General features: G+C 39.6%; 3 protein-coding genes across 3 annotated transcripts; 2 read left to right on the plus strand and 1 right to left on the minus strand.

Moving 5' to 3' along the window:
- Positions 1 to 2886: 2886 nt before the first annotated feature.
- dnajc18 (DnaJ (Hsp40) homolog, subfamily C, member 18) lies at positions 2887 to 9519 on the plus strand. Its single transcript, XM_070917100.1, has 8 exons — positions 2887 to 3045; positions 3869 to 4037; positions 4342 to 4487; positions 5406 to 5612; positions 6020 to 6132; positions 6495 to 6604; positions 6722 to 6894; positions 7335 to 9519. Exons 1-8 carry the CDS (start codon positions 2919 to 2921, stop codon positions 7457 to 7459), a joined length of 1170 nt encoding a protein of 389 aa, XP_070773201.1. The 5' UTR covers positions 2887 to 2918; the 3' UTR covers positions 7460 to 9519.
- A 675-nt stretch (positions 9520 to 10194) lies between these two features.
- Positions 10195 to 20749, minus strand: brd8a (bromodomain containing 8a). Its single transcript, XM_070917263.1, has 20 exons — positions 20707 to 20749; positions 20183 to 20279; positions 19485 to 19554; positions 19303 to 19352; positions 19030 to 19152; positions 18867 to 18947; positions 18675 to 18736; positions 18192 to 18334; positions 17597 to 17788; positions 16245 to 16335; positions 15741 to 15890; positions 15200 to 15360; positions 14453 to 14921; positions 14284 to 14327; positions 13880 to 14148; positions 13586 to 13678; positions 13390 to 13458; positions 12835 to 13117; positions 11278 to 11322; positions 10195 to 11046 (listed from the first exon to the last, which is right to left on the minus strand). The coding sequence occupies exons 1-20, from the start codon at positions 20747 to 20749 to the stop codon at positions 10987 to 10989; spliced, it is 2595 nt and encodes an 864-aa protein (XP_070773364.1). The 3' UTR covers positions 10195 to 10986.
- A 3371-nt stretch (positions 20750 to 24120) lies between these two features.
- gng8 (guanine nucleotide binding protein (G protein), gamma 8) lies at positions 24121 to 25490 on the plus strand. The gene is made up of 3 exons (XM_070917180.1): positions 24121 to 24136; positions 24874 to 24965; positions 25362 to 25490. Exons 2-3 carry the CDS (start codon positions 24882 to 24884, stop codon positions 25488 to 25490), a joined length of 213 nt encoding a protein of 70 aa, XP_070773281.1. The 5' UTR covers positions 24121 to 24136; positions 24874 to 24881.
- Positions 25491 to 25936: the final 446 nt, after the last annotated feature.

The following is a 25936-nucleotide window of genomic DNA, read 5'->3' on the forward strand; positions in this document are numbered from 1 at the left end:
GATTTAACATCTGACAATGTCCCCAAAAGGAACACACTATCCCATATGAAGATGCAACTTCTTCAGCGTCCGTAGGTGAATCTCAAAGGGTTATATTTTTATCCATCCTTATTCCTCTTCATTAAATGTTAAGAGTAGTTCACATCAGAGAAGCATTTGATCAAGCTATACCTCACACATCATGCGACTCACTTTCTGGAAAGTATACACTTGAGCATCCTCTGCTAAAGGAGGCTTTTGGATCATGGTTTTCTCATCTCTTCTGCATTGTTATGACTGGCAACAAAGTGACATTAACACCAGTTTCTGGACCACAGAGGAAAAGAGAAGAAGAAAAGATTTTGAACTTTGGGTTCGTGCCCTGCTGCCACACACTACCTGATTATTTCTCACCTGCTTGTTGCTAAAGAGGAAGTGAAACAATATGTGCAGTCACTCAAGTATACATTAGCGCCCTTTGAGTTTTTGCACTTTTTGCTGTGCCGCAAATTCAATGAGATTTCATGCCTAAGAGCTACACAAAGTACTATATCAGAGTGAGAAGGAAATTCTACAAATTTGTGAACGCATACAATTGAAATATCTTTTGTTTACGTATTTAACAACCACACACCATCCTGTCATTTGGAATAAGAAGGCTTAGATCCATCCTGAAATTTATTTAAGGGATTTGAAGAATGTATCCTGACCAGAACTGAGTTAATTAATGCTATTTCTAACAAATATGAAATTAAAGTTGTCAGACGTACTTCATGAAAACTGAGCACAGTTTAGAACAGGAATCCATCCATATTGCATCTAAGTGTGTTCATCATATATCATGTCTTGTTTTTCAATCAGTTTTTCTAATCTAATCTAATTTTACTGTGGAGTACAGTAGAGAAACAGGCCGAGAAACTCCACTGACAAGTGCCCCCACACTGTGATCCAAATAAAACATCAATTCCCATGTCCAAATATTGTGTCAAAATACTTTGATGAAGAGCCCATTTGTATCCTAAAAGGCCATGTTGCACTGAAGGGGTCTTTTTAGGCTGATAGAAGAAAAGAAAAGAAACAAAATTAAAACAGGAAACATTCTGGTTCTTTCGAAATATATCATTTGGGGAAGCCGATACCAGTGAAGCCCCAACCTCAAGCGGCACATACTATCACATAAATTTCTAGAATTTCCTTTCATACATTAATATTTTTTCTACTTTATATTTCATCTTTCTATTTAATGATAAAGGTATGTGAATTAAGGATGGACAAGAAGTGATTTTTAACACAGCATCTATGGTACGGAACGCATCAATGCATGCAATTAAGTTCCTAATTGTTATGTGAGATTATAATTGTGATAGTTGTGTTTCAAATAGTAAACTTGAATTATTTTATTTTTGAATTATATTTGTAGTTTTATTTGTCTTGTTTTATAAATTTTATAAATAGGCTTCCTTTGATTGTTTTTGTCCATTTTTTCATTCTGTTATTTATTACCACTGCTTTTAATTTTATATTGATTTATTGAATGCAGAGATGCCCTTCTAAAGGTGTGAAGCCTTGTGTTCATTTTTTTTTTTCGGTTGTACTGATGTACAGAAAATGTTCAATAGTGTGAATGAATATAATCTCAGTGAAAAGCAACTTTCAGGCTGCCAAAGCATGATAGCATGGTTTTCAGATGTAAATGAATTGGACACAAAGAAAATCATGTGTCGCACTTAAGTTTAACAGGAAACATTGTACTCTGGTTATATTTACTGCTGATATTATTATTGTTACAATTTAGCTTATGGTTATTTTCCTTCCTCTGTTTCTGGTTCTTGTATGGTCTACATGCATATTTCAACAAACAAATATAATGGATTTTATCTTGCAACATTTTTTATTATCTATGGAAATATGTTTTCGCATTTGACTTCCTAAATGATACACACATTGTAAGCATGCCCTATGGGACAAATCACATTTTTTTACTCTTGAATAAAATATGCATGAACAAAAATGTGTTATTTTTAACTTTCACCCTGAGTTACATCCAGATACAACCCCTCAAAAAATAAATGTCAATGAGCCATTGTTAGAGATGTAGACAACCCTTATTAGCTAAATATGCAGTTATTATTTATTTAAGATTACATTTTAAAATAGCTTAAGCTGTCTTCTCATTCTGCCACTGCAGTCAAAGGCAGCAATGTGCCACTAGATGGCTAAAATCAAACAAAATAACCCACTAATAAACGTTAGGTCTATTTTGTATATTATTCTCCTTCATATGCACTTGAATGCATCACAAGCAAGTGTCGGCTTTAATGAAGTACCCTGAATGCAGCAGCAGCATTACTGTACACCTGCTGATGTTACTCAACCTTCTTGGTTATCTGAGTACTGTTAACCTAACTATTACAGCATTAGGTAATACAAAGGGAAAGCAATGCGATAGAATTAGTACATATTACCTGTGGTGTGAACAAACAGCCAACCAAGTAACATTTTGACTCAATGTCAATGGCGGTTTTCTGCAGATTTCAGAGCTCACTCCACAGGATATGACGTCGCCCCTGTCTTGACTCCACCTCTTGTCCATCACAGCTCAGAGGGTCCAGTTCACTTTAACAGTGTGGCCCTTTAAACACCGCTTAAAGCCAGACAGCAAAAACAGTGACATTTTCAGAGTTTCCGCTTAAAACATGGCCCAGCTGCAGGCCTGTTTGCAGCCTGACAACAACCGCCATCGTCTGCGAATCGGATACTGCGAAGGACTTTGAGTGACTGCAGGCTCGCACCTAGCTAACGTTACGCAGCTGTCTGAAACCAAAGCTAATCGGCTGTCTATCGTTAGCTGTAGCGGCTCGCCTTGCCATATGATATTGACGCACATTGCACAGGGAAAGACGCCGATTGGACCAGCAAAATAACCCCGTACCGTTGAAATGGACAAAGACGAGGCAGACCGGCTGATAGAGAAGGCGAAGCTGTGTTTACGGTCAGGACGGAAAGATCGGGCTCTGCAGCTGCTGTATGAAGCCCAGAATATTTACCCCAGCACCCGGGCCAGAGGTAAAATTAGCTGACGCACATTCTGCAATGGCAGTCTGACTAGCTAACGTTGGTCAACAGGCTAACTTATCCCAGTCTATTAGCTCACTGTTGAGAATGTATTTTCAGACTGCAGGATGGGTGCACAGAATTGCTATTTTCAGATGGGGACACAAATCCAGCTTTAATGTTTTATTTTCTACTCGGGCTGCATGCTGATATGTAGGGCTGTTCAGGGCTCCCTTCCCCCTTGCTGATCACAGCAGCGCTGTGTTAAATTTTGACTGTCAAGTCAGTTGCTTTACCTTGCCTAATTGCTTTTGCAGGAAGGGCATCATAACCAGGATAATTGAGTTGTCATAGATTACTTTTAGCTCTTTGAACACAACGTACAGTTAAACGCCACAGGGTCCATCTCACAGCAGTTGGTATTGAATTGCACATGTTTTGCAAGGAGTGGAGAAACTTTTGATGCAGTCAATAACACTACACACATAACAGCCTGAATAAATGAGAGAAACGTGAGCAAATGCAAACCCATACAGGGCACAAGGAGTCACTGGGTGGTTTGAGTATGAAAATGATGTGAATCAAATACTATGGCCTTCAGCTTCATTATGGGAGATTTTGGACGCTCTTGGTGGCCAAACACCTTACTAAGATAATTCCTTTTAATTTGTCAACTGTCTGTACGTTCAGGACCTACCACATAGGTTTCTGTTGGCTAGTAACCATAATTCCCGACTGATATCAATAGTTACTCTTGTTTAAGCTTTCTCCATAATCTTTCCCTATTAACACCCGAATTGTCAGTTGACCTCAGAATCTATGTTCTTGTCTGCAGTGCTGATAGATGCCATAGTAAGGAATGGAGGCACTGCTGCTCCAGAAGCAAACCACGTGCCCCCGCCAACAGGCTGGAGAGACGAGGACATTAGAAACAATGAAAAAAGTAACGCGAGTGGTGATGAGAAGAAGAGCTACACAGAGGAGCAACGCCAGGGTGTTCTCAGGTGCACAGTGACTCTTTCACATTCGTTTTTCACACTGTTACAGACCCACTAGAGTAGCGAGATGTTTACATGCCAATGAAACCTCTGTAAAGTTAGACTAAACCAGTATTCTTAACCAGGTTGTCCTGAGTTATGATGATTACTCGTGTCTTTGCATGTAGATCTTACATTGGCTGTTTGATGGCGCTCATTGTGTGAAGAGTGTACACCCTGAGTAACCTCGTATGAGTTGGACAGAGAGTACCTGTTTTAGCTTTAAAGAATAGTCTTGTGTTTTGACATCCATTGTGCTTTGTTGTTGCAGGATAAAGAATTGCAAGGACTTTTATGAAATCCTTGGTGTTCCCAAAAATGCCAGCGATGAAGATTTGAAGAAGGCATACAGGAAGTTGGCCCTCAAGTTTCACCCCGACAAGAACTTTGCTCCAGGAGCCACAGATGCTTTCAAAGGTAGGAGCAAGGAAAAACTGCATTTTCTTCCCCTGTGAGATACAATGGGGACAAATATTTTCATTGCCCACTGTTATTGTATCTATAAAAAAAAAAAATCCTTTTTCTGTGAGACTGATTTTAACCATATTGCTGAGCACTACTCTTGCATAACAGTGAGCTTCTAATGAAGTCCAAAGACCAAAGTCAGCGGTTATGGTCAGTTCAAGAACAGCACCCTTGGGCTGGTCGTGTCTTGTTTAAACAAACTTCAGGGCAGAGGTTTGAAGTTGGGTAGTTTGACCTGCTGATTTGTCTGCTGACCGATACAGTCAGCAGTTGCAGGCAGCAGTAATGGCTCTGACACACAGCTCATGGACCAATAGGTACGTTAAAACCCATAGCGCCTAATTACTGCAATTTGCATCAAAAATAGTACTGTCTGAGTCATCATAACGCAGCCCAATCTGAACACACAGACATGACACTAACATTTTTAGATTCAGTGGAACTTTCTGAGGAAGAACCCCCTTTGTCCATTTTGAATAATGTCCATAAATCCGGTTGGAAATCAAAGAAAAATTACGCTCCTTATAACAACAAAACTTTTTTAAGTGTTCTTCAGTATCAAAGTAGTCCAGTGATAGTTGTCTGTACATCCACGGGTACATTTCAAATAGGAACTGTTAATAGCTAATTCAGCATACTTGTAATTGTGCCAATTTTCCAAAATGCAAACAAATATAGGCTGAAAAAATAGGGCTCAAGTTGTTGCCCACAGCTAGCTAACTGAATCCATATCAACATTATACTTCCTGTTTACATCCCCCAAATTTTATATAAATCTATTTATACAAACTTGTATATATCCAAGCACATTATATTTTGCTATGGATTTGATGTATGCCACGACCAAATGTTTCCCTCCTCTTCCAACAGCAATAGGTAATGCATATGCAGTGCTGAGCAATCCAGAGAAGAGGCAGCAGTATGATCAATATGGAGATCAATCTGCAGCTTCGAATGCACCCCAACACTCCAGCCACAGTCGCCATGGATACTACCGAAGTTTCCACAGAGACTTTGAGGCCGACATTTCCCCTGAGGAACTCTTCAACATCTTCTTTGGAGGAAGGTTTCCCACAGGTGAGCGGTTGTGTACGAGCGTTTGGTTGGATGAGTGTCGTCAACAGGGACTGCCGTAACATGAGCTAATACTTAAGGTGACATTTGAGCATTAAATAAATCCATAACCAAATTTTGGTGAGTAATTTGGAAGAAATTTAAATTTTCCAAAACAGCTGGCATGTTTTCTCAGTAAATAATTTCATGGAAAGACGAATGAAAGCACAGTGAGCCATGGGTGATGAAATTCTACTGATTTTAATTAATCTTAAATGCTCTAAAATAGTGCAGTCTATTAGTATTTATTATTATTGTTCACAGTAGTGATTATTATTGTTGCTGTAGTTTAGGAATATTATGTGCTGTTTTATTGTGGAAGTGTAGATGCTATCGTGTGTGTGTGTGTGTGTGTGTGTGTGTCTCTACAGGAAATATCCACGTGTACACCAACCAGGGAGCCTCCTACTCTCAGTTCTATCAGCCTCGTCGTCGACGTGCTTATGAGAGGCGCGAGGAGGTGGTGGAGGACAACCAGAGTCAAGTCAGTGACTCACAAAACACAAAGACAAATCCCCGTTAAACAACCACAGTATTATGTTGTGATCTTCTTGTGGACATGAGGCATTATTCTAATCATTAACATGCACTGGAGAAGGGAAATGAGATTTTTTGGGATGCATATTAACATGGCTGAAAGTCCTCCAGTGACTGTTTCCCACAATGACTGATTTCATGTCATTCATTTACTTTCCACATATAACTGAAGTGCCTCTGTTGCGTTGGAAGATCGTGGTTTGCTTCAAAGACACAACAGCACTGTGCTGGCATGAGTACAGTGCATCACTGCAGCCTACATACAGCATTATATGCTTTGTAATCTGTGCTGATTTTATCTTCCCACAGAACACCTTCACAGCGTTCTTGCAGCTTCTCCCCGTGCTGGTGCTAATCCTCATATCAGTGTTTACTCAGATGATGGCCACTAACCCGCCCTACAGTCTCTTCTATAAGCCGTGAGTCTGTCGTAGCATCAACCTCACTGCAGTGACATTTTAACAGATCCCTGGGTTCCATCATGGTTGACACCATAGTTTCACTGAATACATTTTAATTATGTGTTTGGGTCTCAGGGCCATGGGGCTGGTGGTGTCCAGGGAAACGCAGCACATGGGTGTACCATACTATGTGGATAAAAGTTTTGAGAAGGAATACCGTGGAGCTGCGCTGGACGATCTAGAGAAAACCATCGAGAGCGACTATATCGAACACCTGCAGAACAGCTGCTGGAAAGAGAAACAGCAAAGTAAGCGAGCAGATCATCTGGCTTAGATCGGGAGTCTGTTTTAGTTACGGTGCAGTTATCAATTTGATTGACACAACGTTGAATATAAGTCTACAGCTAGCAGCAGTAACTTCCTGGAGTCTACGTTGGTTGCCCGGTAACTGGTCCTACCCAAGAAATAGTCCGGCACATAACCCCCCCTGTAAAATAGCAAATTGATTTTTTTTAGTTCATTTTTTGTGTGCAGATTAAACAAGGCAGGCTAGCTCTTTCCGCCTGTTTCCAGTCTTTACGCTAAGCTAAGCTAACCGGCTGCTGGCTGTACAAACATGGGTATCAATCTTCTCATCTAACTCTCGGAAATTTCCCAAAATGTCTGAACTATTCCTTTTTAAAGTGTAAAATGCTATTATGAATAGCTGTGATACATCTTTCTATGGTCATTCTGTTATCATTTTCAGAATCAGACTTGGCAAACCTGGGACAACTGTACCGAGATGAACGCTTGAAGCAGAAGGCGGAGTCAATGAGGCTGGACAACTGTGAGAAACTACATCGATTGGTTGGGCGTCAGAGAGGCAAATGAGGACTGTTTTGAGAGGAGAACACGTTTCTTTACAGACTTTACAATAACATATTTTATTCAAGTGTGTAATTTATCCAATCTGGCCACTTTGTAAAGAAATCTCTTTTAGGTACAGCGCAGTCAGTGGGAGATTATGCCGCTGGAAACAATGTGCCTTCTCTCCTCTTTGATGGTAAAAAAAAAAAACGAAAAAAAAATAGAGTTGCATGTTCGCTGCCAACCCTGGCTGTTGTGGTGGCAGCATCAAGTGCAAACTCACTGTGGCAGTGTGTATGATGTCTCAGAGCCTTTAAACTTTCTTATAGAAATGGCATGACATACGGGGTCTCCCTTTGGGGTGATGAAGGCAGATATATGTTAACACATACATGTTTTATTTGTTTAGGTTTTGTAGTTCACCTGTATTTATTTAACTTTGATGTTTTTGTGTCCTTGCTGAAATTTTAGGTGTATTTATTTAATAGTTAAAAGAGTGAATGTTACTTGAGCACCTTGGCTCATCTTTTTTTCTGTAGGAAGTTATTAAGTACAGTGACTTAAATAATACTGTAGTCTTTGGACAAATCTGAGAGCTTCTGTACTGTGAAACAACAGAGAACCTTTTTATTTATTATTAAAACATAGACACATCAGACATTAGAAAGACTTAACATCTATACTGTGGTTAATCTGGCAATTAGACCTCTGGCACTGTAGCAACAGGAGGCACAATAGAGGGAAAACTTTACAAAACATGACCACATTTTTTCATTTTTCTTAATGTGCTTATCATAAAAGGTTGTACTTGCCAAAAAATGAGCCGTCTCCAACAGTAGAGCTTCCTGCTCCCTGAACTACTTCTTGCATAGCTGTTTATTGCATTGGTCATTAAGCTTCTGCCATTCAGGAACCAGTGTTTTAGCTACAATCATATTGTTTGAGGTTTAAGTGTGAGAAATTACTGTGTTGCAAAAAAGGTTTTGAACTCTGATCTGTCACACGCAGGGAGTCCACCTCAACCAAAAAGCCCATTCACAGTCCTGCACAGTGTTCTGGTGCACCTGGAAGACATGGGAAGCTCAATTGTGAGCAATATCTGTAAGGTTGCCGGGGCTGACATGGCACACAATACCTTCTTTTCCTAAACCATGCACCACCTTATTCTCAGAAGAATTGGCCCTTATTAAAAAAAAAATGTTTTATAAATCCTGCACCTTTTTAATTTATATTGGTATTTTGTAAAGTAGACACTTTTTGTTTTGAAAATCTCATGTTAAACAGAATTACTAATTTAAATATCTGTGGACATGAGCCACTTTCTTCCACAGCTACAAACCACTTATTGTGACTTTTCAGGGTTCGTCATGAGTAGGATGCTAACTTTGCGGAGTTGTTAACTTTAATTCTTTGTACCAACCCCATGTCACTCACACCCTATACAAACATTGGTACTTGTTGCTGTGCACTAAGACTGCCAAACTGCCTTAGCTGTTGTCATATTTGTGAAATATTCAGGTTCATCTCAAGCACTTTTAAGTTAATATTTAATCCTGTGTTTCATATTGTTACTGTTGCATGCACCCTCGTGAGTGTTTTTATTAGTTACATATTTATTTTGTGCAAACAAATCTTCATAACTACTGACTACACTAAATGATTAGAATATTCAGGTCCACACTGTAACTCACAAACATGTATAAACCTTTACTGTGATACACAAAAATCAGGTTTTGGTATCAGCCAGCGTGGCAGTACACTTGAGCAACACTGCAGAGTTCAGTTTTCAGCCAAAAATACCGGAGAAATTAAAGATGTAACCAGAATATGTTTTGGCCTGTCTGATTAATTCATTTGTGATTTGATGGTGGTTCGACTCGTTGAATCCTTCACGTGTTTGGTCCCATCATTAAGCCAGCAAATGAAAGATGCAGGTGACACCGACATCTGTATGTGCACATATTTACTGTAGTGATAATCTCAAGATGGAATATCAGTCAATCAAGTACTCTTTACTTCAAAGTGATGATCAGGCCGTGAGAGTGAACATCAAATGTGTGGGTTATTTGTATTTAAAAACTTAATTAAATCATGTAAAATATCACACAAAAGCTGAGCTTTCATCAAACTTATTTACTGTGTCGCTACTGCCTTTAGAAAAACATCACACATACAGTGAAGCATGCGCCAAGGCTTTCACGTTACTGTACAATTGCACTGTGGCTTTCACATGATCTGTCCAATTGCTTACTTGAACTTAAGAGTTGGTATGAGACTTACTTCACAGACTAGATGTATAACTTGAGATGGTATCTTACTTTTTTTTCAGTTTGACACCACTTAATCTACACTTGAGCTGTCAAACTAATATACCTGTACTGCGATGTCTGGATTTAACAGAAATAGAGAAAACCTTGGTTTGTCCTTCCACTTTGCAAAGTCAGTGAACGTGGACCTTAACTCTAACCGCTTCGTGCCATGTGGCCTCTGCTGCTGAAACCCATTCCTGAGAAAATGCGTTTTTCTACTGACATACAGTACATTAAACAGGAATGTCATGAGTTGGGCAAAGTAGACTTATATATTCTTCAAAAAATAAGAATATGAAATGGCAACTATTTAAATTCCCCATAGGAAGATGACGTCACTGATTTTTGCACACAACCCCTGCATGAACATTACTGACTGGAGATTTAAGAAAGAAGAGGAGCACGTCAACAGTAGTAAATAACTGCCATGGTTACAGCATTGTGTTTTGTGTTGGTATCGTGGACAAATGTTGTGAAGCTCAACATATTGGGTTGAGGGCTCTTTATGAAGTTTTATTGTTTAAACATTTTAAAGTCCACAAAACGGTTTATTAACGCGACATTTTCTCAAAAATACTGAAGATGATATGCATGTAGGTACTGTGTCACAAGAAGTGTAGCATAGATAAAAATCAATTCATCACAAACAATACAGCCATATTTAAAAATGATCCGAAAGTTTTTCAAATTAGAAAACTAAATAAAAAAAAACTCAACTGATTTTATTCCAGCAATGAAAATGTTTCTGTTTGAAATCAGTTATGTGCCCCCCTGATAATTCAGAAATTCTATTTTAATCAGACTCCTTTACATATTATCACCGAAATCAACCACACTAATCCGAAAGTTCAACCAGGCCCCCTGTAGGCTTCATTTCAGCCCATTTGTAGGCTAGGAGTTAACTTTTATCTTCATCTCTACAACCTGGTGTAATTCAAAGCAGGCTAAATCTTAGTGATCTGCAGCTACGTCTACGAAAGGTTTGACCTAGACTTTCTGAATGCCCCATTGTAATCTGGGATTATACAGTATGTAATCCATGTCTGTATGGCTGTCTCAGAAGAAATGAGCTCCTCCACATTAGAGTCTACCCATTTAATGTAGAGTGCAAGTGAAGGTTACACTGCACATTATGCAGAGTGAGAATCTGTGCAGCTGACGGAGAATAAGTTCAGTCTTGTGGTATCACACCTTTCACTTCAACTCGGGGACATTGTCGGACACATTTTTCATACAGCATGTTCATTTCTTCATCTTGAGGTCAGCTTCTATGGCACAACGGCGCCCTCTGGTGCCTCCGTCCTACAGTTAAAGAGGAAGAAACAACCGATTAGACCATTTAGTCTTCAGTCAAAGCATGTGACTGAACTGACACCAGTGTTTCACTTCAGGATATATTACTTCATATTTGTTTGAGTTCAGCTCTTCTTTGTTTTGATAAATACAGAAACTGTAGTTTTTATTCTGTTTGGTCCAGGGAAAAAGGACAAGAAAGAGAGGGAAAGTTTTAAAGGCTATAGGAGGGGTACTTACAAAAAGAGAAAGGAGGAAGGCAGGAGAGGACATGGAGACAGTGTCCTGTAAGAGGAAAATGATGTATATCAGAGCTGCAAAAGTGCAGAAAGCAAAATAATGCCAAGAAATATACAACACAACGTATGTTCAGCACAAGGAAAAGGTTGAAATGAGCTTCAGGAGAACACGTGTCTACATAAATTGGTATGTTGCCGTGTGGCTATTTTAAACGTTTATTTTTCACTTCCTCACTGCACTGCCTGCAGTTGCACTACTTATCCACAGATAAGATATCAGATATTTTTTATCATCTATCTATGTATTTTAAGGAACATGCCAGCATGTTTAGCTCATTAAGTATATATATATAACATATACTATAGACATATATTCTTGTCAATCATTTTTCAAAGCATAGCATTATGTTTTACAATCATCTTCTACCATCCAGTCAACTACTGGCTTCAGTGAACATCAGTACGCTATGAGATATCAACATTCAGCACTTGAACCTTGCTGCAGACAGCTCATTTGTCATAACATTTTTAGGAGAAGTGTGTGTCACCAGGCAACTAGGTGTTTAAAAGTTGCAAAGGAACAAATGTGAAAAAACAACTCAGCAACACTAGCTGACTAACTGGAAACATTTTATTTTACCACAGCGTTTTGGCGCAGGGCCATCATCAGGGTGATTTATATTTTCTAAATATTTAGTCAGCCTTGATTTGTTTTGTCAAAGTGACATTATTGTGTTATGGTAATGTTGCTGTAATGTAGGTGTTTGGAAAATGCTTATTTGTTTCTGTATTCGAGTTCTAGTACAAATCTTCAACATCAGCATGAGCAGTTCTTCACTCAGTCACATTATCATGCAAACATAATGCATCTTTGACAAAACAAAAAAATATTAATTGTGATTCATGAGGCCAATTATCTGCCAGTTCATGTTCATTCTGTCGTAAAATTAAAACAAGAGCTTTCTTGAAGGTAGAATATGAATGTAAAAACTTACTGTATGCTTTGGTAAATAGTTGTCAGTCCATTTTCCAAAGCATAACATATGTTTTAAAATAAATTTCTTGCTTTCTGGTCAACCATTGGTTTGAGATACATACAGCAATCACCACAGTGAATGTATTGTCTTTTTTTTTTTGTTTAATAATGCATTCAAAGATAATCCGCCATCCAAGATTAGAGTCGGCTAGAAAAAGGATTGCATTCACCAACTGATGTCTGAAAAGTCACAGCCATAAGATGATATAACAATAAACAAATATTGACACTGTGAAAAGGACAGTGTGAATTTGGTGGATTCTTGCATACGAAAAAAAAGTTGGCTTCTCACTGTGATGGATTACCTATTACATGTTTAAAGTCTCTGCAAGTTGATTTTGATAGCATATGAAACCAATGGCTACCTGAGAAGATATCATTCTAAAAACTAACATCATGCTTTGGAAAATGGCAGGCAGATCTACTTTAGCATCACTTTCTTCTACCTTTAAGTCAGCCTGTTGTCTCACCCTTGTCTCTTCTTCTGTACTCTCTGCTTTTGTCAAAATTCTAGTGAAGCACCTTGTCAGTAGAGTCCTGTTTGCGTGTGCTCTCACGGCCCCTCAGGCTCTTGGCGCTGATACCAGACTCTGATGTCTCCATGATGAGCTGGGTGGCTAGAAACTGCTGGATCTGCTCCAGGACATCACGCTGCATCTCCAGAGCCATGTGGTACACGTCATGATCCAGGCTGTTGTACATGACGGCATTCTGAAACATCAGCATGATGTCCCTCTGGAACTCAGCGGTGGTCCGAATCAAACCCGTCTCAATGTTCTTTTTTATGGTGGCCAGGTCCATGGGCCTGTAGAAGAGAAGAGCAAAGGGGGGGGGGGGGGGGGGTAGAGACAGTTGAGTCTGTTTGACCTGATGAGCTGTTGAGGGCTCCTCATTGGTTAATGTCAATAATCCAATGTCATCCAGCAAAAACAAGGTTTTTTGTTTTTTTTCAAACTCAATATTTTTGTGATGTAAGATTTTCACTCTGCACAGGCAATATGACAAGAAACCACAATAAAACACTACAAGTGAAATGAAAATAGCCATAAAATATGACCACAGCAAACATGTGCTTACCTGTGCACAATACTGTGGTACCCAGGTGCAATTTCATCTGTTACTGGCTGCAGGAAGACGTTTGCATACCTACAACAGGTTCACATAATTTACATGTTTCAGTAACACATACCAAGACACAAAGAATTAAAAAATGGAAATAACTTAGAGGCTGAGCATCAGTGGCTAGTGTTACTGTTAAGAGTCATATTCTGACCTGTGATTGGCCGCTGCACGCCACACCAGCATAATGGCTTTCTTCCAGATCTTGTGAGCCTGTAGAGCTTCTAGGTCCTCACTGCACACAGAACTGCACAATAATGATATTTCAGAAGGAAGATAGTACAAACAGAGACGTCATAAGGAAAGTATTATCAAGCAGAACCTGATCCGCAGCATGACACAGTGAAAAATTCCTGTTCACAACATTATAACATTACACTTCCACCACCACCGCTCACAACTGACAGTTTCTTTCCTCGCTGTGTGTGCCTGAATGTGTCTCACTCACAACTGCGATGAGGCAGGGCTGCTGGGGATTGAGTCTGCGGTGGTGTGGAGCTGCAGAGACGAGGAAGCCGTGTGGAGGCTGTATCCATCCTCACTCTCGCTGGCCGCAGGTTCTAGCTCCATCTCCCCGTCTGGCTCTGACAAGAATCCCTCCACCCCATCACCCTCTTCTTCTCCACACACTTCTGGCCCGTTGACCTCACTGTGCATTTTAGTCCCTGAGGCATTCCGTCCTCGCCGAACACTCATCCCATCCTCCGCCTTCATGTCCTGCAAAGACGGAGAAAAACGCAGAGAGGTTCAAACAGAACTTACAGCGCAGGAATACTGTGGAGCTAGGCACTTTGCATTACAGTACAGCAATTACAAGCATCATGTTCGCTCTGTCCTCGTTGGGTGCTATACCTTGGGATGCCTTTCTGTCAGTGGGCTATCTTCTAATACTGAGTCTGCCAAGATAGTAAAGATGAATAATAAGAAGGAAATGGTTATGCAAAATGCATAGTTGCATGCAAACTGCATGTTATGAAGCAAGTGAATAGTATTTATAGTATTTATGCATGGGTGTGCATACCTCCATGGGGTTTATCAGGTCTTTGCTGTGCCCACTTCTCACTCTCACATTTTATGGTAACATCCAGTGAAATTTGGCTTTTCTGGTGCACCCTCTCTCCAGTCTCTCTCATTGCCTCAGGCTGTGGAGGTGCTCCAGTGTGGCAGTGCTCCAAACTCTTTGAGTTGCATGCGGACGAGGAGGTGAGAGGAAGGCTCCTCAGTCCCCTGGGGAATGCTGCGAGACAGTTATCTTGACTGTTGCACAGAGAGGAGAGTGAAGCTGAAGTCCCACCCTGAATTTCTAACATTTCTGTCCTACCCTCCAGGCTACTGTGAAGAGATGAGGACTGTGGGACTCCAGCGGGCACTGTGGGGTGAGACTCATGGTGCTGGAAAGGCCCAGACTCCCAGGTATGGCCGTTCTCCTCACACAGTGACAGAGCAGCCTCAACTGCAGCTGCATCCAAAGCCTCAGCAGTCTCATCTGCCTGTAGAAGAAGAGATATGACTCTATACCTTATACTAATTGATCATTTTCTCCATGTCCCTAAATGTCAGCGGCGATGTTGGTGAGTAAACTGTTATCATAACTCACTGGATTAATGACCCAAATGAAAATACCCACGTTTTAAAATAACTTCAATTTCCTTTAAAACCTCAAGCAGGAATTATAGATGCTTTAGTTTATCCAACAGATCTCAAGTGCTATCAAAATTTACAGTACTTTACAGTACAGTAATCTACAGTACTACAGTCCTTTTTGCACCTTGTCCTCAATGATGGCGATAATGTCCCCCACTGTCTTCAGGTCCAGCTCATCTCCCATGTAGGACGCAGTCACATCCTCCTCACTGAGCTGGGACATCTTATCCACTGCAGAGACAGGCTGGCATCCAGGGGGCACTGAACGCACCATCACATCCACCTCTGCAAACCGACAACAACTGATTTTCAACTATTGTATGCATTGCATTTTTCCAAGATACAATTTTAAACTAGCAGTAGTAGCAGTAGCAGTTTGTAAAAACATTCATTTTCAATGTTTTATTTCACAGCAAGCTCAAGCTTGTATTTAGATTTTAACCACAATGAATCTGAACTCTTGTTGACTTTTTATCTTGGTAAACCTTTACCTAACCTTTAACAAGTGTAGCTATAACATTATGTTACATATTTTCAATGGGCAACAAAGTAAAGGTCTGAAATTAAATTCTCTAGCTACAAAGCAGGTGACATTAAGGATGTGAGGAGGTTTAGCCTGTGGATTGAGCGCTGAGTGGTTTGGATACGGGTCAAAGTGGACAGACCTGTACTTGCTGAGGCAGTAGAGTCAACAGCAACAGGAGTGGCAGCAGAGAGAGGAGCAATGGAGGCTGAGTCTGCACTGACCATGAAACCTAGCGGGGCAGAAAACTGGGTGGGACCTGCCTCCAGAAGACGAGACAACATCGGGGCACCTGCCATGCGAGCATTCACACACATTAACACACAAAGTGCAGAGTGCAGACAAAGCAGCGGAGGCTCTCAGCTAGCCAATGCAAAGAGCTTAGACAATAGGAGCACTTTTATATAAAGTAAAAAGTAAAAAGTATTCAACCCTCTTGGACTTTTTTTCGGTGCCAAAGGGGAATTCAACTAAATATTGTCTTGCTTGGAATTAAATCTTATGCAATCAATTATTTTGTGTATTTGTTTTCACTTTGCCATGACATTTCTGTTGATCAGAGTGAAGAAAATTAAGAGAACACACTGTGATTCAAACAAATAAAACATGAAATACTCAAATGGGGTCATGAACAATGTATCTGTACCTGTTGCCTGAGAGAGTAGTTGACTAGGCGGAGCCAGCTGCAGGTCATGTGCTCCTGTCATATTGCCAGTGGACACGTCACCCTCCCCAATCTGGGATATGAACGCATACATGCATGTCAAATATTTTACATGTATTTTGAGCCTGTATTAAAAACACAAAAATGCTGTTGCTGATTCATACATAATAACCCATTCTGTCAAAGTGAATGTTGTAAATAATACAAATATTTCAAAAATTTGACTAGAATCCCCGTGTGTATGTTTATACAGAGGGCCTTACAAGCAGCATTGCAAGTCAGAGTACAAACATTACCAGAGGAATGTGAGGAGGCAAAGATCTAGTAAAGGATAAACTTATTCGGACATGTTGGGATTTCACAAGAGCACAGTTCATCAGATGGAAATGAAAAAACATGGAACTAGCCGTACAATTCCAGGAGGTAACTGTCCAGCAACCATTCAAGGAGAAAACTTTCGGTCAGGGACTGACTGAATGACAGCTCCTTGCCTGCAATGGGAAATCAGGCCAAGCAGGAACCACTGATGACATATGACAAAAGGCTTGGAGGCCACAAAAAAAAAAGTACATGACAGAAACCTGAGAGCAAAAGCCAGCCACCCGCAGTTTGCAAAAAAAGAAGAAACCAAGAGGCAAAACATTAAGTGGTACAATGAAAAGCTATAATACAAAGGCATGAAACTTAACACAAACCAACACAAATATAGCTTTAAATTCATAAAAACAAATGCAAAATAGATTTAGCAATGTGATAACTGTCAAACGATATATTTTTATTTCAACTAATTTCAAGACAACAAGACAAAATGATTTCCTGACCGACTGTACTGTTTCAGTGGCACATCCTCTAAGACTTTTAAGGATGGAAAGAACAACTCCTCTTTCCAGAACCAGGAAACTTGTTAAGGGCAGGCTTCAGAGTGCAAATGACCACAGATAGAAGTAATAACAGGACAACAGCCAAGTATATTAAGAACACTGCAGTAGCTTCAAACAGGAATATGAATGACCTTGCGTAGCACAGCCTAAGACAATATCTGAACCCCATTCAAAATGGGGTGGAATTAACTGAAGACAGTTGTTCACACATGCACCCATCCAACTTTACAAAGCTTGACAAAATCAACCGAGAGTGAAAACAGACAATAATGTATTCCTAAACAAACCACAGCTACCAAAACCACAAAACAGAATGGAAGACACAATTGTTAAATTCTTCCTAAATGCACAGTAACTCTACAAATGATGAGATGAAGATGGGATGCCCTGCAGACTTGAACACATACAGAGCTTGGCACTGTTGGCACAATACAGTAAGTTGTCTCCACGTACCAGTCTGGAATTTGTGGCCAAGATACTGCCTTTCTTCAGTAACTCTGACAGGAGTGGAGATGGTGGTGGTGTGGCTTTCTGGCCCAGGAGCTTCTTTTGGGTGAGATCATCCATAAGTGACCCGTGGCTGATGTCATCATTACCAGGTCCAGAAGACTCAGGAATTGTCATTAATCTGGCTGAACCTGAAGCCTAGAGACAGAAAGCGCAAAAAATGAACCTGTAATCAACTTTAATGTGTCTCTAATGTGTTTCTGTCTCCCCTTTTAAGGGAATGGTCAGCTATATTAGACCCCTTTCCGAAAGATAATTAATAAAGTCATATTCTAATTCTGTTTTTATGCCTTGCGCAAGCGCTGGCAAGTTAAAGGTTAATACACAGAATATTTTATACATGGAAGTTACTTTAGCAAACATGTGGCACACAAGACCCAGCTCAAACAGGAAAACTGATCTGCAGTAATCTTGAGAAAAATACAGATTCTATGAGCATAAACTGAAAATACCAGCAAACGTTTTCAAGTGTCCCAAGAGGAGGTATTATTACTGAAAAGTAGGGCAGACCGTAAACACCTTTGAACCGTCAGTGACTTACATTCTTTGTAGACACCAGATCCAGTGTCAAGCACTCGAGTGGGTCACCTGGTGAGAACTCCTGGCTTGGGGAGCTACAGCCTGAGGTCGAATGCATGGTGATGCCGGTCACTCGCTTTGGTGTGTTCTTCATCACCTGTCTGGCTGGAAGAGGGAGCGGCAGCATAGACAGGATTTTCTTTTCAGTCACACAAAAGCTGATGTTCAACTTTCATTATTTTATTTATTTTAAACAAGAAGAAGAATATGCCATGATTTTCCTTCTTTTCACCATGGTTGCAGCATGGCTCTACAGCAGTTGGTCTACTGGTCCAAAACATGGGTGAAATATCTCGACAACTATTGGACAGATTGCTTTAAAATTTGGTACAAATATTCGTAAACAGAGGTAAACATACTATTTATGGAGTATAAACAAAATTACTGAAACATAATTCTATATTGATGTTTTCCCCTAAATACCCCTTAAAAGTGAAAGAGATACCCTGATAAGTAGCATCTGTGTTTTTTCTTTTCAGCTCTGCTTCTTCCTCCAGTTTCTTCTTCCTGACAGAGACACATAAGATAATTTATGTTATTTACTATTAGTGCCTAATGTCTAAGCTTTGCAAACAGTAAAAGAGATGTACTGATACATTGTATTAACGGGTCAGATAGAAAGTTTGTTGCTTCTTACTGCAGAATTTCTTCCCATAACTCTTCTAGTTTGGAATCTAGATGTCCTGTTTGAATCAGATCAGCCTCTCTCTTCAGCTTCCTATGAAAACAGCATCACATCAACCAATCACAACGATGGAAATGTGTTCATGCTGTTAAAAAAGCTATGTAGGCTTGTGTACCTGTGCTTCTCCTGTGTTTCTTTGATCAACTTTTTTAGTTCATCAATCCTGTCAGCAGTCAGCCTGCGTACTATCACATCCTCTACTGTCTCCACCACTTCACCTTTCTCACCACGCTTCCGCCTGAAGGTCACAAATGCATTATTAGTTTAAGATATTGCTTTCAAGCATGTACTGTCAATGCATGAGTCAAACAACATAAAGCTATGCAATCTTTTTTAGCTTGCAAGTCTACAAAAGCATGCTCAAGGTAAAAGTCACTCATGTGCTCACTTTGGGGCCTCTGTTGTTTCCAGGAGCTCAGAGTACTTGGAGGCACAGTGCTGTGGAGAGTCAAAGGACAATCAACAACAGCTTTGTGACAGGAGAAAATATAATGTGGCAAATCTACCGCAGGGATCCTGAATTTGGTCTTTGTGTTCTGCAGTAGAGTGAGCTCAGATTTTGTCATTTACCTTTTGAGAGAACCAGTCAGGTGGTCGCCCAGGTTCTGCAAATGGTTTTATGGCTCGACTGACAGATACCCTGTTGAGTTGAAGGCATTTTGTAAGATGATCCGGAATGAAATACACATTAAAGACTTGAGGTCCAAAGCAGCCTACTATTTCTGTCCTGGTTTATTATAGTCTTACAACCATTGCTTTCCTCCCCAGTCTGAACTCTTTTGAATCTGTTTATTATTATTTTTTGGAAGTATTTTAGGTTAAATGCATGCTAAATGTATGCAAAAGCCAGCATTCACTGGGCAACACAACAGATAGCATGCCAGCACATAACAGGGTTTACACAAATAGACAACAACATGCCTACTTATCGTTAATTCATCTAATTTGCATGTCTTTGACCGTGCGAGCAAACCACAGCAACCACCTTTTCACGTACACAGGGGAGCAACAATGCTAACAAAAGATCCACCCTAATTAACAATATCTCATTTTAAAAGGTAATCTCAAGTAAAAAGATAAATGTGTAAAAGCCTCTTTATACACTGCTATATGGCATGTGGCCTCTGACAAGTTTTATACATATTCATACATGTTCGAACTATAAATGACTGCATATGACTATTTCACAGACCTGTGACACATACAATTTTACACACAACAAAGAAGCATTAGACTACAGAGGCAAAAACAGAAAAGTAGTACAGCACCAGTTCTGGTCTCCACTCTTCATGACAGATGTGGCCAAACACAGCTTCTCCCTCACTGACCATGGCTCTGTTGGTCCAATGACAAGCAGCTTGTGTTCTGCAGATATGGGGATAAAACATGATACATGCATTATATAGTTTAACAACGCCTATATGTCCTGCAACTGATTGCCTGCTGTCCTTCTCAGGCCTGGCATCGACAGTATGGTTAATCTCTTGAGCTTGGCTTCATATTTATGCCACCTAGAGCTGCCCACCATGCCAGCAGTTCACTATGGTTACACATACAGTAGCTCTTTGGGCTCAGCACACAAAAAGCATGTCATGTATACTGCTGGTGGTAAACAGAAATCACCGCGAGTGTAAACAGAGCTGTCAACCCGTGATGACAGCCATTAATCCTTGCAGGCTCCCCTGCAGGGAGCGGAGGCTTGCCGTGCAGGAAGTTAGTGGTGATAACATCAACAGTACGACACGCTCGCCGCTAATGGATAGCATGTCATGACATTTGCTATGTTACTCACTTCCAACCCCGTTTGCCATCTTCCTGTCATCCCGACATCCCATACATCTTGGCAGACAGAAACCCAGCAATTAATAACTCTGGCGAGATCCGCAAACGACACACATGAAATGATATGGACGTTAACATCAATGAATGTTACGTTATGGATTTTGAGGCTTTCAAGATCTTTCTCTCTAGCTAGCACGCTGAATCACCGTTGTCCGTTAAATTCACTGTCTCGTGTGTCTTAGCTATTGGTAACTTAAAGATTAACTAGCTAGCTCAAATGCTATATATGGCTTTCTCTGTAAAGACTCGCAAACGCGGTTTAATTTCGCGTTAACCTCAACAGAGTCTATGCTACAAAGTAGCAGCCAGACGAGAAAATGTAGCTTACTGTAGTCACTAACGTTATTTATCATTTTAGCTAGCAGCGAGCTGTTCGTACACGCCCACCACAGTAGCTTAATGATGGTACAGCCCTGGATGCTGTTGAATATTCCTAACTTAGCTAACTCGCTTGTTAGTCAGTTTTATCCAAAGCTGACCATTTCTTGTGGCTGTAGAACAAGATCAACAACAACAATAATAATACATGTATAAATATTAGATTTAGATATATATATTTTTTAACCTTAGAAGCTAAAATGTAGGGAGGACATTTGATGCCACTTTTGTTAGGCTAAAATGGAGTGAAAAACCTTAACCAGTAACTATTAGAAACTAACTAATATTTGTTTAATTGCCAGACAGTTAAGTTATAAGTCATATCTGGCATTATAACAAGGGATAACTGCTGTACAGGTATTATAAATTCACTATAGACAATTACATGTAGCCAAATATATGGAAGATTTAAAAAGCCAAATAAGTCAAACAAAGAAATAAAGTGAAATACAGTAGACATTCTTATATGTTTTTATGTAGGCCTAAAATGACTGTGTCCTAAAACGACATTTATTTAGCTTTTTGTCTTTCATAAAGAAATTCATTGTGGCATGACTTTTCCACACTACATTGAAAATAAATCAGAACACAGAAAACAAAATGAGGCTATATTTCTAGTAACCACATGTAAATGGTGCTCTGACTTTATGAAGTAGGCTTTTTCTTATAATACCGATGAGCCTGTCACATATTGAGCAGCAGGAGCTACAGACTAGAAAAACTGGTTTGTTACCAGTATGACGGGGCAAAAAAAAAACCCTAACCCGAGAAAACAAAAGGTTGTTTCTTCTTATTAGGTATTAGCTACTTATAATGTTTATCAGAGATCAAGAGTGCATAGATGGCATCTGAAAATGTCAAATCAAGGAGTACCCACTATTGATCAACGTATAACACTCTACTTCAATCAACATCTAACACAGGCAGAAATTGCATTTGCATTGTGTCTTTCCATTAAAGATAACATTCAGACCAGTCCTTGTCATTTAAGGAGAAGACTACAAGATGAATTAACCCGTTATCACGAGAAAACAGGCTTACAAACAAAAAATATTGTTGTTATGTAGAACTATTATTTTGTAAAGCAGACCGAAAAGCATTACCCATCTCAAGTATCTCTGTGCACCCACACAATCAACATCTTCTGTGACCTGAGAGACGAGAGCAGAAGTCATGAAAACTACTATTCAATTAACGAGGAGAAAACGGGAGCTCCACCACAACTCACTACATAATCATTCAAATATATGCAGCATATTTTTAGCAGGCTCCTTGTGTTTCATTAGCTGAGATGGCAGTGATCCCGCAGCTGTTTAAAGCTGGGTTAAATATGTTTGTCAATTGCTGTACACTATTTTTTGGTCTAAAGAGAGGACATAAAGTACGGCCAAAGACTGTAAATGTTAACATGAAAATAAGGGTTGTGGAAAACAAGTGTACACCAGCGTTGATGGGATATGCAGACACTCGATCCTATGATGTAGCGCCTGTCATAAATGTACAATACAAGAGAGGAGGCATGCTGGTTGGCTGGCTGCATGGATGGTTATGAGTTTTCACTTGTCAAATGTAGGCAACATTATTACGTTCTCACTAAGTAGGACTACAGAATCTGAACATTCCCTGCTTGAATTATGCAACACAACACTGGGCAAATTATATTTTTGGGCCTTCTGTGATGGAGGTCTGTTAGGTGAAGCAGCAGCTCTTTCTACTCATACGGTCCCGCATCTTCCACAGAGAGAGACCAATTACTACAGGGAAACAAATGTTAATGAGGCATTTGACATTTAACTCCATAACACTGCCACTTTGCCCCCCGCTGCTGTGTGGAATAACTGTCAGCTCTACAGGAAAGACTGGCAGCCTTGAAGAGGATAGCTTCAACAAGAGACAAATAATTCTGCTGTCTGAGAAAACTCACAGCTTGACAAAAACTTAAAGCTTATCACTTACCTTGCAAGCTTACTGTTAGACATAATTAATGTTATCCAGTGTCCTTGTGTATTTTGTTGCAGGAAAGAATTAGGCTCAAAAAGTATTTGTTTGGAACTTGATAAGACCATCTTGAAATATATCAGAATATTATCGGTGAATCATTGTGCATTTAGAGTCATTGCTTGCTGCTGTTATACTGTAAATCTGCACAATAACTCATATAACTTTGTCAGCACCCAAACGTTACATCTGACCTTCAGCTAAAATCATCAGAGCCCAAAATGAATTTCCTTTTACACATTGAGCCTTCACATTATTAAACTTCCAGTTATTTTTACAGCAATGCATAACTAACTGCAAAATAATTTGTTAGACTATAAAAGCACATGAAAGAGAAATGTGTGTTAATGACTTTTGACTTATGACTTTTATTTTGAATTCTAACATTCAATTGTGCCATGTAATAAACTTGTTATAAATATTGATTAATCATTATTAAGTCATAAAAGAAGCCCAATGCACTTACAATCAATGCACTTGGTAAATATATATCCAAGTATTAGAGATTTGATATTTGTCTAAGAATGAATTGCAAATAGGAAAATTAATTACAGTCATGTATAACAAACTGGCCTATTCCCTTGGGAGTTTCCTCATTATAGTATAATGTCTTTTCATGTTGCTGTCAGGTGTTATGACAAAAGCTTTTTTCATGTATTTATATAAAATACACTATTAACTATTTAAATCTAATTCCTATTTTGGCTCTTTAAAAAAAAATGTTATATGTTCCAGTTGGGAGCTCCTGCATTATCTCAGGTAAGCGAGTGATAGAGACTCAAGAGATGAAGGTCACACCACATGTTGCCTTTAACTGCTGCACTGAGCCCATCCTGGGGGCAGAACCACAGCTTATTATTTGAAGGAGGGAACCTATTGAAGCCTTCCTCCTCATCTTTGCCATTAATCTCATTTCATTTGTTACTGTAAGTTGGTGCGGAGGACCCCGTTGAAGACAAGCTGACTTTCATTCCAGGAGCCCAACGGTTGCTGTTGGTCTTGTGGTGAGTGATGTTGTGAATTATTATGAGTTAAATTGTACAATTTCTTTGTTTTTTTAAATCTAATTTTGAACAGATTCATGGAAACAGCCTATATCAGACCATATATCTATGCATGTGTGCTGATATTGGTAGCATATTTCATATGAATTAATTTAGTGTGTAGAAATGATTTGTATTGATTGAATTGACAAATTAATTTCACTCCCACAGACACTGAAACCTAAATAAAGAGTCTTTTCTTCTTGACTAGTGATGCTTTTCATTTACTGCTCTCTGAGAGGTTCAGCAAGGTTGATCTCTTGAATCAGTTGCAGCTGAGCAGCTGTGTAGAAACAACGGTGGGGAGATTAATATCATTAATAGCAACTCTCTACATCTGCAGTTTTATACAAACGTATTCTGAAGCAACAAGTTAATGGTAATGTTAGGTGTATTTACATTCTCAGCTAGCGGATGCCTTCCCCTGGGGAAGCTGCTCTGCCTCCCCTGCCTTCCTCCTCTGAGACCCTCCCTGTGCCACTTGCAGCTGAGACCCAGGGAGCAGAATTAACGAGCAAATTGAAACAGACTCTTAACCATGGCACAGGCACCTTCAATAAATTGTCACACACTGCGTTAGCTGCGTAACCATGTTTGTATTTTTTGCTTCACTTGGTTTCATTATCAGTGATGCACACTGTTATTTCTTGTCTGATAACTCAACATTCGATGGTTTGCTGCACGCTGGCTGACTTTAGTGCGCAGGATGTCCAACAACATGGCCAAGATTGCAGATGCTCGAAAGACGGTCGAACAATTGAAACTGGAGGTCAACATAGAGAGGATGATGGTGAGTCAGCACATTATGGAACTACACAGCCAATAATAATGGAAAAGTTTAGGAATCACTTTAGATTGTTAAGTGTGGCAACATGTCTTGTGTTTTAATATGGAGTATTCATGGCTTACTTGTTTATAATAATCACTTTCAGAGAGATTTACTTTCATGTATATTTAAATGGACATCTATTTCCAAACTTTAACCTGCCAAAAAGCAGCCAATCGTGTACCAGTTCAATCCCCATTTTCTGAACAATCCGACAGTTTTACACTTTTGATTGATGCAGGAAGAAAGGTGTTCTTTGGGTGTTTTAATCAATGGTGGAGAAATGAATAAACTCAATTAGAAATGTTTTTTATTCTCTTCCCCTCCCCGTTTTGACACACACACAACCTTTTTGTGCAGATATCCAAAGCAGCAGCTGATCTGATGGCCTACTGCGAAGCTCATGCCAAAGAGGACCCCCTGGTGACACCAGTGCCTTCCTCTGAGAACCCGTTTCGAGAGAAGAAATTATTCTGTGTAATACTATAACCCCCACATGTACGAGACAAATGCCCACGCATTTACACTTACAGCTTTCTTTATTCTTATGTGTGAATTCAATTTCAGCTTTAATGACAAACACAATAAGACAACCTTTTTTTATAACATTCAGTTTTGTAATTAAAGTAGCTCTTTGGTGACTAGCTGTACGTGAGGAATGATCATTTGAACATGATAATGATGGCAATAAAGATTTATTGAAAATGGGTGCAAAGTTCATTAAAGGCCAGTGCTGCTGCCTTTCCTTGTGCACACAGCTTGTACCTGAGCTTATATATTAACTCAGTTGTATAGTTTGGTAAGTTTTGTGCTCTTGAAGTTTTAAAACAAATCTTTGTTTACTTTTTGGCATTATTGTTGCAGACTAATTATTATGGTATTAAAAGGCAAAATAAATGATAGATTTGTTGTTATATATTTGCTCCACATCATAT

This window comes from Enoplosus armatus, chromosome 13 (genome assembly GCF_043641665.1).
Source record: "Enoplosus armatus isolate fEnoArm2 chromosome 13, fEnoArm2.hap1, whole genome shotgun sequence".
Taxonomy (NCBI): domain Eukaryota; kingdom Metazoa; phylum Chordata; class Actinopteri; order Centrarchiformes; family Enoplosidae; genus Enoplosus; species Enoplosus armatus.

Bases quoted from the DNA above. Each gene is read 5' to 3' on its own strand.
- dnajc18 (XM_070917100.1), top strand. From the start codon at position 2,919: ATGGACAAAGACGAGGCAGACCGGCTGATAGAGAAGGCGAAGCTGTGT. The intron at 4,488-5,405 runs GTAGGAGCAAGG...CTCTTCCAACAG, and splicing joins AGCCACAGATGCTTTCAAAG to CAATAGGTAATGCATATGCA. The intron at 6,895-7,334 runs GTAAGCGAGCAG...TATCATTTTCAG, and splicing joins CTGGAAAGAGAAACAGCAAA to AATCAGACTTGGCAAACCTG.
- brd8a (XM_070917263.1), bottom strand. From the start codon at position 20,749: ATGGGATGTCGGGATGACAGGAAGATGGCAAACGGGGTTGGAA. The intron at 20,280-20,706 runs GTGAGTAACATA...CCATATCTGCAG, and splicing joins GATGGCAAACGGGGTTGGAA to AACACAAGCTGCTTGTCATT. The intron at 17,789-18,191 runs GTAAGTCACTGA...TTCTGTCTCTAG, and splicing joins ATCTGGTGTCTACAAAGAAT to GCTTCAGGTTCAGCCAGATT.
- gng8 (XM_070917180.1), top strand. From the start codon at position 24,882: ATGTCCAACAACATGGCCAAGATTGCAGATGCTCGAAAGACGGTCGAA. The intron at 24,966-25,361 runs GTGAGTCAGCAC...CTTTTTGTGCAG, and splicing joins TCAACATAGAGAGGATGATG to ATATCCAAAGCAGCAGCTGA.